The following is a 13,219-nucleotide window of genomic DNA, read 5'->3' on the forward strand; positions in this document are numbered from 1 at the left end:
CGCCTCCGAGTTGGAAATAGAAAGAAATAGAGAAAGAATGAGACAAAGAGAGAGATAGAAAGACATCCGCGGCGGTCTTTTTAAATCCGATCTGGGATGGGACCGGTGTAGAGAGCAGATATGCACCGGCCCGAATTAGCCAGCACTAATTTCCTCCAATTCGTCTTTATTCCTTCCGTCTCGACGGGTTCGGGACAAAGACAGACACAGAGCTCTTCTGACTTCGTACTCGAGGTATATTGACCAGGTGACAAGGGAAGATGGTATAGGTGAGTCTTGGTACAAAGTAGACGGTGTTACAGACGCAGACAAAGGGCGTGGAGGCTGGATCGTTGGATGTTCTCGTAACCACAAGCTGGACGAACCGATTTCCCGGGTATCGTATCGCATCGTCAACCGAATATAACGTAATGGCACTAATTAACTGCAGGCAGGACGTTAAAAGTGGGTCCGTTGGGTAAAGAGACGCGGTCGGGCGAGCTGGAGGACCGGCGAAAAGAACGTAAAGAAGGGAACGAAAAGGGTGTGTATGAGAGAGAAATAAGATTTATCAGGGATCGAGGGTGAGCTGGCATGTCATTTGGTCGGCAGTGTACGGATGCTAGAACATGTCACTAGATCTGGTGAATATCGTTATGCCATGTGAGGGTCCTGGTTCCGGCAACCCAGGGTACCAACAATCAAGACCGGCGTTGTCGCGTTTGGTAACTAGCTTTGCACTACTCAGGGTGGGTTAAACGTTGTTAGAGGGTACTGGTGTACAAGACAATCAACGAAACTGACAATCTGTCGACATGTCACGGGATACCACAGAGAAACAACATGATACATGTGGGATATAGAGGCTATTTACAGCTCCAGGTAACACAGTACCAGCTACGTTGGTGCATACACTAGCGATGGCGGTTTTTCATTTAAATATCAATTTTCTCCACAGAAATGTACGTAGTAAAATTAGAAATAAAGACACGGCCCTTTGATTTGGATTTTTACGGAATTTCTTTAGGAAGCGACGAGGTTGCGTCTCGGACAAGATCGGGTCTCTTTACTTGAACTATGGCACCTCCGAGTATCTAAATTTCTATCAAGGATCAATCTGACGTTAAAAGGTGCGTGTTGATAAATATTGGTGAATTTATTTAACATCAGAAGTGCGTCAAAGTAGTAAAATTAGAAATAAAGACACGGCCCCTTCGATTGGGATTTTTCCGGAATTTCTTTAGGAAGCGACGAGGTTGCGTCTCGGACAAGATCAGGTCTCTTTACTTGAACTATGGCACCCCCGAGTATCTAAATTTCTCTGAAGGATTAATCTGACGTTAAAAGGTGCCGCACACGTTAATAAACAGAAAGGGGTTAATAAATCTTCCTTGGTGAATTTATTTAACATCAGAGGTGCGTCAAAGCGTTCGACAAAATGGCGGACCGTTCGCGTTTTCCTCTAGAAAGCGCGCAGGGGAAATACTTTTTAACGCCCCAACTCGGCGGAATATGTTACCCAGGATTTGGGGCAATGGTTTCCCTTTGTTCGTTAGTAATTGCAAGTGAACCCGGACGAGTAAGTCGGAGGCAGTGCTTGTTTAATTCCGGGTGAAAAAATGTCGCGGACCTAACCTCTACGTTACGACTTGCCCGGACAGAGCGCAAATGTTTTTCAAATGTTCCCTCAAAGTCCGGACGGGGGGGAGGGTATATGGAGGGCATAAAACACGCGAATGCGACATTCTTGAAGTTTCCCTAGGTACCCGGAATATTCCGCAGAATATTGCAGGAACGTAATGAGAACAGGTCATGGAATGTCCCCGAACGTGCGAGGGAGGCTCACTTAACGTTCATAATTTCTGTACACCGTCCGTTTAATTATCGGATCACCGGCGACAAAACAATAGCTACTCGACCGTTTAACTACTTTCTGCGAAACAATTAAGCCCGGATTAATGGTTGAATTACTCTAACATGATTAAATTAAGACTAATTAACGCCCGGCCCTTGTGATTACTTTTCCAATTAATCAACGAGTCCGCCATCGAATTAAATTATTTACAGTAAATTACTCGTTAATTAATCACGGAATAAAGCAATGACCTCGTCGTAATGATTTTTCCAAAAGAAAAAAAAAAATGGGAGGACATCGAAAAGTGCAACTGTTATTAATTCAGATTTTTCTGGAATTAATAACTATTTGTAATGTTCGTGTGTGTTGAATTTTCGCAAACGCGTTCCTCAGGGTTGAGTAAATACTTCGTGAGTTAATTATTCAACGTTAATGTGAAATGGAAATAAAAAAAGGAGTTCCACTTCCGAGGGCGGATTTTTCAAGATGGCCGCGGTCGCGTCCTCCCGCGGGTGGGCAGAAAACGTTCGGGCATTAATCAAAATATCTGCGGGACATGTCGGAGGAACGCGTAAATTCTGTCCGGACCCCTCACTCATTCATCAAGTCCTACTAATTCTCGCGGTTAACCGCAGATGTCGCTGAGAAATGGCGCTGACAACCCCAGTGTATGAATCAACGTTTCTGGCGAGGAAGACATACGCTTAAACGGCGACAAAACGATGAAAAAATGATAATCAAAACAAGCACTAAAAGTAGGGGAGTAAAAAAGAGCGAGAGTGAGAGAGACATAAGGAGAGACGGAACGTGGAACAGAGAAAGATAGACACAGAGAGAGAAAGACACATGAGCGCACACGGCAACATGCTTCAAAGAAAACCCAGTCTCAAATCCGACCCTAACGGCGATTCCTCGGTCATTTTCCTAGTTTCTAGTAAGTGGGGATGCCACTGTACAGTCGGTACCCCCCACCACGCGCCTGGGAAGCCGCGGAGTGGGCGTGGCCGGCCGGTAGTGGGGGGTACGGCCACCACGCGCCACTCTAGAAGCACCCTCTCTTCCAGACTTCCCGCAGCATCGCGGATACCCAAGAATGGAGTCGTTTTTTCGAGGTTTGCCCAATTTATCCGAAGAATCGCCGTCTTTGAAACTTTCCCCAGTTACTTAGGATGGAACTAAAAGCCGGGGAGCGGAACTAATGAGTGTAGGGGGGTTAATTAACCGACTAAAGATCAAAGACGTGAATCATACGGAAGAAACATGTAAGATGATTTACGAGCGACGAGCATAGTTGGCTGGACATGAACAATTAGCGAGAGCTGAGCTGCAACTTACCGCGGTGTAAAGGAACTCCAGAACGCACTACGTGTGGAAAAAACCAACGAGAAGAAAGGGCGTTACCACGGTCACAAAACCCGCGTGGCGGGCAAAAACAATACTCGCGCGCAACATTGCAGGTTAGGTTGTCGACCGATATCGGTGCGTTTTCCGGTTTTCTTTCCTCCTTTTCATGGATTTCCCGAAATCGGGCCTTCTAACACTTAGCCCCACGTTCAATGCAATGTTCCGCGCGGTGTTATACAGAAACAATGGACGTAGACACACTAAAATCAAGCGCACCCACCAGCACACGCTCTCTCTCACACATGGACGCATACATACACACTCATCCAACACAGAGTGGTATAACATATGACAGACACAAGTTGGAAACTACGTAACATGTATGTATCGCTGAGTGGCACTAATTCAGCTAAGTTTCGCGTCTCATTAACTTCACACGTCTTTCTAACGCCGCACAGGGGGAGTTCCTTCTGATATTTCATTGTTCATTTTTTACACATTTTTTTTTTCTTTTTCTTTGTTTCAGGACGAGGGATTTTTAGGTGCGACACGTTCTCCAGGACTTGTCCATTTCGGATGCTGATAGGCTTATCAATTCCGGAGGATTGCCCGGAAGTCTCGGGATCTCTTTCTTGGGGTTCGGGGTCGTCAACAATGCGAATCGATAATTCTATTTTTTATAATGGATGAAAAGTGGACACTTTTTTTTTTTCTTTGCAGGTCTTGAAGGGTTTGTCACGATTTTATGATGCCGGGTCGAGGTTAACAATTAAACGGAAGTTGGGGCACGTCGTGTGAACGTATACTGAACGTATAATAAACGAGATAGGTTCACATTGTTTCTTTTCTTTTCCTTTTTTTTCCCTTGTGACCATTATTGTTAGCAATTGTTCACGTCAGAGCAGATTTGTCATATGATATCGGGTTATTGGACTTTGTGAGTGGATTTTTTATCTAGCACTTTGATAAAGTGCAGGCAAGTTTTGAATAATTTCTTTCATCTCTCACGATTGACACTTTTCATGGCGGCGGGAATTCCGAAGGAAAGTAAGTACATCGTAAGTAGGGTAATTAAGGGTAAAAGTATTTTCAGGCTTTTGCAAAATGTGGGAATTTTGTACGAACCGAGTCCCCTCATATGGAGATTAAAAAGGGTTAACGTTATCAGTAAGCAGAAATGCTATCACTACGGATGGATAATCTTATTCTAACTGTTGGCAGCACGTAAATACACGTACACGTATATACGCGAGTACAGGGTTTTACAGAACTCCTGTCTTCAATTGAAAATCCTGAATTCCGTGATAAGAGATTAGGGTAATCTCAGAAAAAAAAAAAAAATTAAAAAACACATCGCATTATTACGTGGAAATTGAGTCCCATGACCGACAGCCTCCGACCAGCCGTGGTAATTTTTATTCACAGTTTAATTTAATTCTCCCCAACAATTGATACCGTGAAAAAGTGTTATCAAACAACAGTTCCGTTACCCTGTACCAGACATGCTAATCGTAAGTTGCAAAAGGTTCGTTCAGGAAGAAAGCTCCTCGACATAGTAAAACGACAGCTCTAAGTACCCCCGAAGTACTAACAATCATTAAGGTGTCATGAAAGGACAATTCCATACATACACAAACTGTGAAAATATTTATAAAATTTCTCTCCAACCTTTTCAGCACCGAGTCATTTGAAATTTCAGTGCGTGATCATGGAGGTCTTAAGTAAGCCGCGCGATGTTCATGAAATTTCATTTCTTTCCGCGTCTCGATATACCTAGACCAGCCCTTTCATAAGACCTTAAGACCAGAACCCCGGCGTAGATTCGCCAGGAAGCCGTGTACAAACGTCGCCTAACAGGTCGAACAAAGTCCAGGGATCAATTTCTAAGATATCCATTTAAATCCAGATCAGTGTCGAATATATTAAAATAAAGATCAAGCGATCTCGGGCGTCTCTAGCGACATGAAATCCCGTATTGGTAATTGGATTAACGAAACGGGCCGCGGGTAGAAAATTCTAAAATTCGATTCCCGAGGGTTCCCGGAGGACCTGCCTCGTCACGGAAACGTCAAGTAATTTCAAACTTGTGTCCGCCATATTAAAAGTGAGACGAATTGTGCTAGCCGAGTCACGAGGTCGCCAAAATGACGGCCAATGGCCATTCGAATGGAAAAGAAATCGCCTCGCAATTCGGCCGCGCGCACTGGGAGACATCAATGCCCTCCCGACCTGCACAGGCGATGTCGCATCCGCAGGGGAGGCATTCATGTCCGCCATGGTGCAATCCACTGGTCCGTATCTTTCTTTCCATTTAGATTCCTTCCATTCATCTCCTTCTTCCTTCTTCTTGCTCTCTAGGATTCTCTAGGACCTCGGAAGCGTCCCCCCGAGCGATTTACGTCGCCCCGAAAACGCAAGGACTTCGTCCCGTACATAACCTCACTTACCGTGAGCGCAATAGCCGGCTAGGTCTATTATTACGGAGTGCAGAAAGTTATTACCGATCGCTGCCTAATAATTCGACGCTTCGTATTCAAATTAAATTGATTATTTCCATCGCATTCCATTTTTACATTCTTTAAGGGGATGTGAAAGTGCCATGACGCTTTTCTCCGAATTACGTGTACCGATTGCTCTCAAACCTTACAACGTGAATATGGAGGCTTTAAGGAAGGTTTAATTTTATATGAAGAATTTTAAAAGACCTATAAATAAATTAGAGAAAAAAAAATTATCGCCTCCGCATTCGCATTGAAAAGTCTCATGCGATTTGGTACACTAAGTTATGGAAAAAGGTTCATAATCGAGATTCCCCAGGCGAAAGTTTCATATCACCTTAAAGCGCAAACTTCACTGATCATTTTGACAACAACTACGCATTGGATATTAATTTATTCCTCTCGTTTAATTATTTTCTAAGGAATCGTTGATATCGCGAGGGCATGAGCCGCCGCCATTTTGAATGACACGTACAGGATCGCCGGAGTTTCCGTCGTCTCTATTTTTAATTAGTCTAGACGAAAGGGAAATTGATGTTTAAAAAGCGATTGTTGTCAAAATGCAGGAAAATGGCACGTAAGATATGGTACAGAGGGAAATCAATTTCGTTTGGACACTGAGCGTCGGATGTTAAACAACAAATGGCAGAATAACTTTTCTTACGACCTATTATTATGGAGTACAGAAATGAAGTAACAAACAAGGTAAGAAAGCAAATCTAGAAGTTTCCTTGCAATTTCAAGTGATCGTTGGCTAAAACGGGTCACAATCGGGCTCGGCTGTAGGTGTTTGGTAATTGGTCGTCTTGGTAATTGGTAGGGTGAACACAGAAGGACAACACTAGACAAGATACACGAAACCTTCGTATGCAAATGCAATGAGCCTTGGCCTTCCTTTCGATCCATGGAGCAAAGAATTTCCCAAGTCGAAGCTTTGAAACGACCTTAAACCTCAAAACCCCAAAAAACACCATTTCTGGATCTATTCCGAAATCTTGGTCCTACTTGAACCTACCTTAAACCTCATAACCTAAAAAAGGCCATTTTTAACCCTTCTACCTTTTCATCTTCTATGTTTTCTTTAAGGCGATGTGAAAGTGGCCTCAAAGAAGTCTCGTTTATGAAACTTTAATCTGAACTGTATGCAGGGAATAATTTCAAACTTTGCAATATGAACATCGAGGCTATAAGGAAGGTCTTGACACTCGTGGAATTTTATTTATTCTTTTTTATAAAAAATTTTGAAAATATCTATAAACAAAATTTGAAGCCAAAAATTGGTATTTTATTTTAGACCTTCCTTGTAGTCTCTATGATCACGTTGTAAAGTTTATAACTAATCGGCATGAGGTTTAGGAACAAATTCACTGTGCAATAATAATAGCGAGTAATTAATTATCCCCTTTGTTTTAGAATTAAACAAATTTCATCAAAGCAGTTTCTGCGCCCCGAGATTTGGAATAGGGTCACATCATTAGAATTTTTTAAATAGTTTCATAAAGTTGTAATAAAAAAAAACGAAAGAAACTCGGTAGAGTTCCGCGCCAAATGCATTAAAAAGCATATGCAAATGGCGGCAAAGTTCGGTGCTCCAGTTCGATAAATATTTATTTCTCAATTCAAAGAACTTATGGATCCGTTTTGCCAATAAACAATAACTCTCAGTAATAGCGCTTTTGTTATTCCAGGAGGGAGATAGAAAATCATAGAAAGTTGGAGTCCCCAATGAACCGAAAAGAAAAGCAGAAGGTAGAAGGAAAATTACCTCTCTCCGTATTCAGAAAACTGAATGCCTCATTTCCGGTTCCAGAGACCGGAAGACTGAAAGGTGCATAAATGAGAAAAAATTAAATCAAAAGAAAAAAAGAACTGATATGAGAGTGATAAGAAACCAAACCAGGGGAAAGAAACGTCAGAAAGTGGAGGTCGTAAATGACAAGAGGAAGAGACGAAAGAAGGTAGAACAGAGAAAACAAAAGCATTATTTCATGAATCGAGATACCAACATTAAGGGGATGCAAAAGTGGCAAGAGTGAATCGTTCATGAAACTTTCTTCCGAACTGGGTGTACCGAATCGTATTTCATTTTACAACGTGAACATTAAGGCCATAAGGAAGGTCCCGACACCCGCAAAGTTTAATTTTATCTAAGAGATTTTTAAAATACCTATAAACAAATTTCTGAAAAATCGGAATTTCATGGGCGTCGAGACCTTCATTAGAGTCTACGTATTCAAATTGTAATGTTTGAAGCGATTCGGAACACCCAGTTCGGAGAAAAGTTTCATAAACGAGACTTCTACGACGGCCCTTCGACATCGCCTTAACGTAAAGCCTATTAATTAAACTTGTAAATGCCTATTTCAGCTGCGGAAATATCTTTGCTCGTTAGGTTCATAGACAGCCGTCGTTGTCACTCGCATTCGGAGGAGGTAGGGAGTAAAACACAAGGAAGAGGATAGCAGTGGTTGTAGCCCACTGTATATTTTTGGGCTTTCTCGACTGCTCGGCCATTGTTAGTCAGTTAACAAGAGAGACCTGGTCAATTGTTAAGAATACTCCAACCGAATCCGCCCGACAAAGATGACGGGACTCATTACTTCATCGACAGTCGCTCTACCGGGAATAAAACCAGAACTTGACCGGCATTTCTCCTGGCCGATCCATTTCGCGGCATTCCATCTTCCAAAGCTCGAGAAAAAAGTCAGGAAATCCGTGAAAAATGACGAACGCTAACAAACTAACACTCTTGGAAGCGAGTCGCGATCAAAAGTCACGAATGCAGCCTTAAATGGATCATATGACACCGACAGACATTAAGGTGATATGAAAGTGCCGTCAAAAAGTTTCACTTATGAAACTTTCCTCCAACTGGGAACATAGAATCGTTACAAACCTTCAGAACGCGAATAGGAAGACCCTAAGGAAGGTCGCGACAGTCATGAAGTTTCAATTTTTAAAAAATTTGCATATAGAAAAGGGAATTTTTTTACAAAGTATGGAATTTCATGGGCGTCAGGACCTTCCTTACAGCCTCGATGTTAATGTTGCGAAGTTTGAAACGAATCGGTACACCCAGTTTGGAGTAAAGTCCCTTGAAGGACTCCTCAGGTGGCACTTTCGCACCCCCTTAAGAGCTAGGATACCCCATCGATCCGTAGCCACATTCGTAATTTCTTTTTCCACTTCTCTGTCCCGCCGCGGTGGGGAATCCAAAGCTACATCTAAGTAAAAGACGGCCAACGAAATGCTGGGAATTGGTTGGCGATAAAGTTAGCTGGACCTCGTGGCCATCCTCGAGAGATCCGAGGTGCACGCCTTCCACGGGCTTAAATTAATTATTCTAGCTATTTCCCTCGACCAGACAGCCCGTTCCCTAGGTCCATTGCAATTCTCGATCAGCTGATGGGACGTCAAAATTGTTTTACCAGCTGATGCCGATGGTAAACCGGCAAAACGTGGTGTCTGGTCGGGTCCCTTATGGCTACCTCCTAACTTTGTCTTACGAACTTGGATATGCCGCACCTTCTGGGATATGTCTTTTCCTACCTTTCACTGTACTCGTCCTTGTGTGCGTAGCTCTGGACACTCTTCTCCTCGATAAGGAACTTGACGCGCTGATAAAAGGACGCCGTGACGCTGGGTGGCTGTTTTCGGAGGAGAACTTCCACAGGGTCGCTGCTGGAAAGGCACATGATGTGTTCGACGCAGGACGAGTGGGTGCAACACTCGCTGTCGAAGCAGTCTACCATTCCATCTGTGAACAATCATTTCATTAGCCTGATTTATAACAACATCTTAAGGACTGATGGTACCTCGAGCAAGATGAGAGACGACTACAACTGGGTTAGACATCGTAGTTTAGACTTGTCTGCAGACAGTTCCGCTGAACTTACCTTGGTCGTTGTCAATGCCATCGCTGCATTCCATTTCGATGCGTATGCTGCAATCCCTTCCAGCCCATCCTGTGGAACATCTGCAACTGTACTCCCCATCTTGCAAAGTGCACAGTCCTTGGCGGCTGCAGCCATTCTCGCAACCAGCTGGCAAGTCAAACAATTCACGGTTAGATCCGGCCCCTTCGTCCGAAATGAGCCAAACAGTCGGTCTATCAGGGATGCATTCACTTACGCAGAGTGCAGTGTCTGCCATTCCATCCCTGGCTGCACACACAGGTCCCATTCTTGCACTGACCATGCTCGGCGCATCTAGGGTCGCATGGTTTCTGGTCACACTTCGTGCCTGCCCAGTCGTCATGGCACCTGATGATCGAAAATAAGCTGCTGTATCAGCACCACCCAAATTGCACGCCATGTCTGACACTACATGCCTCATGGACCACAATAGGATTGTCTTCTTTCACTCACTTGCAGCGTCCTTGTTCGCAGGATCCATGGGGTCCACAATCCAGACCGCAGCTCGGCTGGGAGCAGTCCACTCCTGTCCAATGTTCCTCGCAGATGCAGGCTGCCGATTCCAGGTCGTAGGTCCCATGTTCGGAACACCCTGGCAGACATTGGTAGACCTGTTGGTCGATTTGGTTGCACCTTTCCCCCTGCCAACCGGCTTTGCAGTAGCACTTCCCAGTGACACACGCCCCATGGCCGCTGCAGTTGGGGTCAGGACAGTCAGCTGGAACAGAATCCCAGCTAAATTCCCCTGATATCGTCTAGGAAGCTTTATGAAGAGTGTCGTCGACTAGGGACTTCTAGTGAAAGAAAACAGTCTTAAAGAAACGTCGCTCACGTTCGGTGCAGAAATTTCCCTTCCAGCCGGTGTTGCACACACAGGATCCCCGCACGCACTGTCCGTGTTGGTTGCAGTCGGGAACTTGGCAATCTCCAATTGGGATGTCGCATTCGGTGCCTTTCCAGCCATCCTCGCAGTGGCAGACCCCGCCGCCATATTGCCCGTGGGAGGAACAGAGAATCGGACACACACTCTTGCTGCAGTCAGCTCCCTGAAAGAACCCAACCATCATTGACCATCAAGGCGTAATCCTGCAGGTGTTTGTCAGTAATTTTTAATATAACACTCGGAATTAGCAATGAAGGATGCGATCTAGGATGTCATGTCCCTAACTCGAGTTAGAAGTTCAAGTCCTGATTTTCTTGGCCAGGTACTCGATGGCAATCTCTACCTGCAACCTGCTTTCAGGATCTGGAGGTAATGATCGTCCTGCACCACGGTTGCGCCAAATTTGGCCAGTGCCGAGGTTTAACGACAACACTGGATCCAGCTTCAGAATTGTAATACGAAGTCGTATTACACCAACTTTGATTACCAGGAGTGGAGCGAGTTTAGTAACCGCGTTGGCCGGCTGATAAGAACGACAGAGGCAAAGCTTGGCCTTGCTCTAGCAGCCGAAACTTACTTTAGTGCTGACCCGATGTTATCATTTCAGGCTGGCACGTTTAGACCTCCAAACTTGGAACGGGAAAAGACCACCTTGACGGCAGGTGCGGACCAAGACGAAGTCGATTACCATCGAGCACAAGGTGGGCTTATCGGTTCTGGATAAATCCAAGCCCGGTGCCGACTCTATCGAATGGAACCGTTCAATTCCCTGCGTCCCAGTCAATGAACCAGATATTTTGGTCAAATGCCCCAAGTTACTTTAACATTTAACGCGACCCACCACAACACTCGAGGTAACCAACTAAAACTCCGTAACCACACAATTGGTTGTCCCTATAATAGCAACCTCCTACAGGTGGACCAAGAAGAGTCGCCCTGACCCAAGGAAACACATTTCTGGGTGTAGAAGATCAAGAAGATTCACCTGGTAGCCGTCGATGCAGTCGCACTTCCCCAGGTAACAGGAACCACGTCCGGAACAGTCGTTGGGGCAGGTGGTAGAGACCCCCTCGGCTTCCGTGACGACCAGGGTGACTTTGTAGGACTGGAGTTCGTCGTTGTAGACGGAGAGGAACCACCGGCCCGTGTCCAGGTACTGGAGCAAGCTGACGTTGACCTGCATGGGCTCGATGATGGTCCTCTTGACGACGACGTGCATGTAGGGAAAGGTCCTGTAACTGCGAACGGCGTCCATCCTGCTGGACAGCGGGTCTTCCATGAAGCTGACCGCCTCGGAGGAGAGGTCCCTCTTCAATCTGTGGTCCACTCGTCCACCTTTGACGAACTCCACGAAGTCGTACTGCGTCACGCTGGGAGCGACATTGCGCCTACCGTAGACTGCGAAATTGGCTCCCCATGGTAGGGTGAGGTTCAGTCTCACGAAGGCAGGCTGCTTGTTCCGGAACTCCGTGTTCCAGAAGTGATAAGGCGGGATAACCGCGGAGTGGGCCACGTTGTATGCCTGCAGCTCCAGGACGGCCGGCCATTGCTGGGCCGATTGCTGGATCTGGGGATCGCTCTGCTGATCGTTGGCGCTATCAGCAGCGCTCGAATGCTCCGCTGTGCTCGTTGGCAGGGACTCTGTTGTGGTGCATGGAAATACACGATTTATCACACATTTTCTACCGATACCATGCTCGGATGGTCTGCTGAACTTGGGAAGTTGATATAACACCCAGGAGACGATATTAAGTGTCCGTTTACCTTCCGTGGGGAGCTGGGTGGAGGCTTGGTCGTGCATACGGATATTCTCGTGGGTAACAGCGTTAGCGTCTTGGACCAGGATGCAATTAGTACTATCAATTGGTCTCATGGAACTCACAGCTGTAACGATAGAGCCGCCACATTTAATGAACTCTAACGTAAAACCTCCACGCAATACTGTTCTACCAAATAAAACACCTGGATATCAATTTCGCACGGTGTCAAAAATTTCAGCAATATTTCTCTGTGGCTTTAAAATATTCCGGCAATATTTTTAGGCGATGCAATGTAATTCAGCGACATTTTTTTAGGACATAACGCGTCTGGGCAACCTTTTGCACGATGTAAAATATCCAAACAATGTTTTACATAAGAGAATAAGGATGGTGGTCATGAATTAAAAACAGGGTCAACTAGGTGTCCCTATTTTTTTATGCACTTCGTTGCTGGTGAATGAGGTATCAATAGGTTGCACCGACTTACCGGCGAAGTATGCGAGCATGGCAGTGAGAATTACGGCGAGGAGTATCAGGACGATGGAGAAGCATTTCCAGGAGCACCTGTGCTGACATCGCTTGTCGATATGGAAACGAGACGGCGAGTATGGGGAATAATGGGGCACGGTTGCTGCTCGAAGTGGGAATCCTGGCATGACCAATGGTTGACCCTGGGCACCAGCAATGCCAGTGGTGCCGCTGGCATTGCTGCCCATCCCTGTGCCCAGGGAACCCACCGTGACCTGTTGCTGCGGCGGTGGTAACCTGGAACATCGAAACGAGTCCTTCAAAGCATGTCATAATAAATTATATCATTTCATAACATCATGGTCAAGTTTATGAAATGTAGTCGGAAAAGCGATGCTATCGCTTGAAAGCATGTCACAAAAAATTATATAATTTCATAACATGTCAAGTCTATGAAATGTAGTCGGAAAAGCAATGCTATCGCTTGAAAGCTTGCCACAAAAAATTATATAACTTCA

General features: G+C 45.2%; 1 protein-coding gene across 2 annotated transcripts in view; it reads right to left on the reverse strand.

Moving 5' to 3' along the window:
* LOC105703392 (teneurin-a) overlaps nucleotides 1-12,976 on the reverse strand; it is a 28,626-nt gene extending 15,650 nt beyond the window's left edge. The window contains exons 1-9 of one of the 2 annotated variants that reach the window (XM_012431760.1): nucleotides 12,721-12,976; nucleotides 12,238-12,357; nucleotides 11,459-12,114; nucleotides 10,423-10,636; nucleotides 10,044-10,308; nucleotides 9,808-9,938; nucleotides 9,573-9,719; nucleotides 9,226-9,433; nucleotides 3,170-3,196 (exon numbers count right to left, since the gene is read on the reverse strand). In XM_012431760.1, coding sequence (XP_012287183.1) covers nucleotides 3,170-3,196; nucleotides 9,226-9,433; nucleotides 9,573-9,719; nucleotides 9,808-9,938; nucleotides 10,044-10,308; nucleotides 10,423-10,636; nucleotides 11,459-12,114; nucleotides 12,238-12,357; nucleotides 12,721-12,949 — 1,997 coding nt within the window. In that variant the 5' untranslated portion in view covers nucleotides 12,950-12,976. The remainder of the gene's footprint in view (nucleotides 1-3,169; nucleotides 3,197-9,225; nucleotides 9,434-9,572; nucleotides 9,720-9,807; nucleotides 9,939-10,043; nucleotides 10,309-10,422; nucleotides 10,637-11,458; nucleotides 12,115-12,237; nucleotides 12,358-12,720) is intronic. The other variant, XM_012431768.1, reaches the window with a different exon arrangement.
* Nucleotides 12,977-13,219: the final 243 nt, after the last annotated feature.

The sequence above is a fragment of the Orussus abietinus genome, unplaced genomic scaffold (assembly GCF_000612105.2).
Source record: "Orussus abietinus isolate OABI.00-Male unplaced genomic scaffold, Oabi_2.0 scaffold50, whole genome shotgun sequence".
Lineage (NCBI taxonomy): Eukaryota > Metazoa > Arthropoda > Insecta > Hymenoptera > Orussidae > Orussus > Orussus abietinus.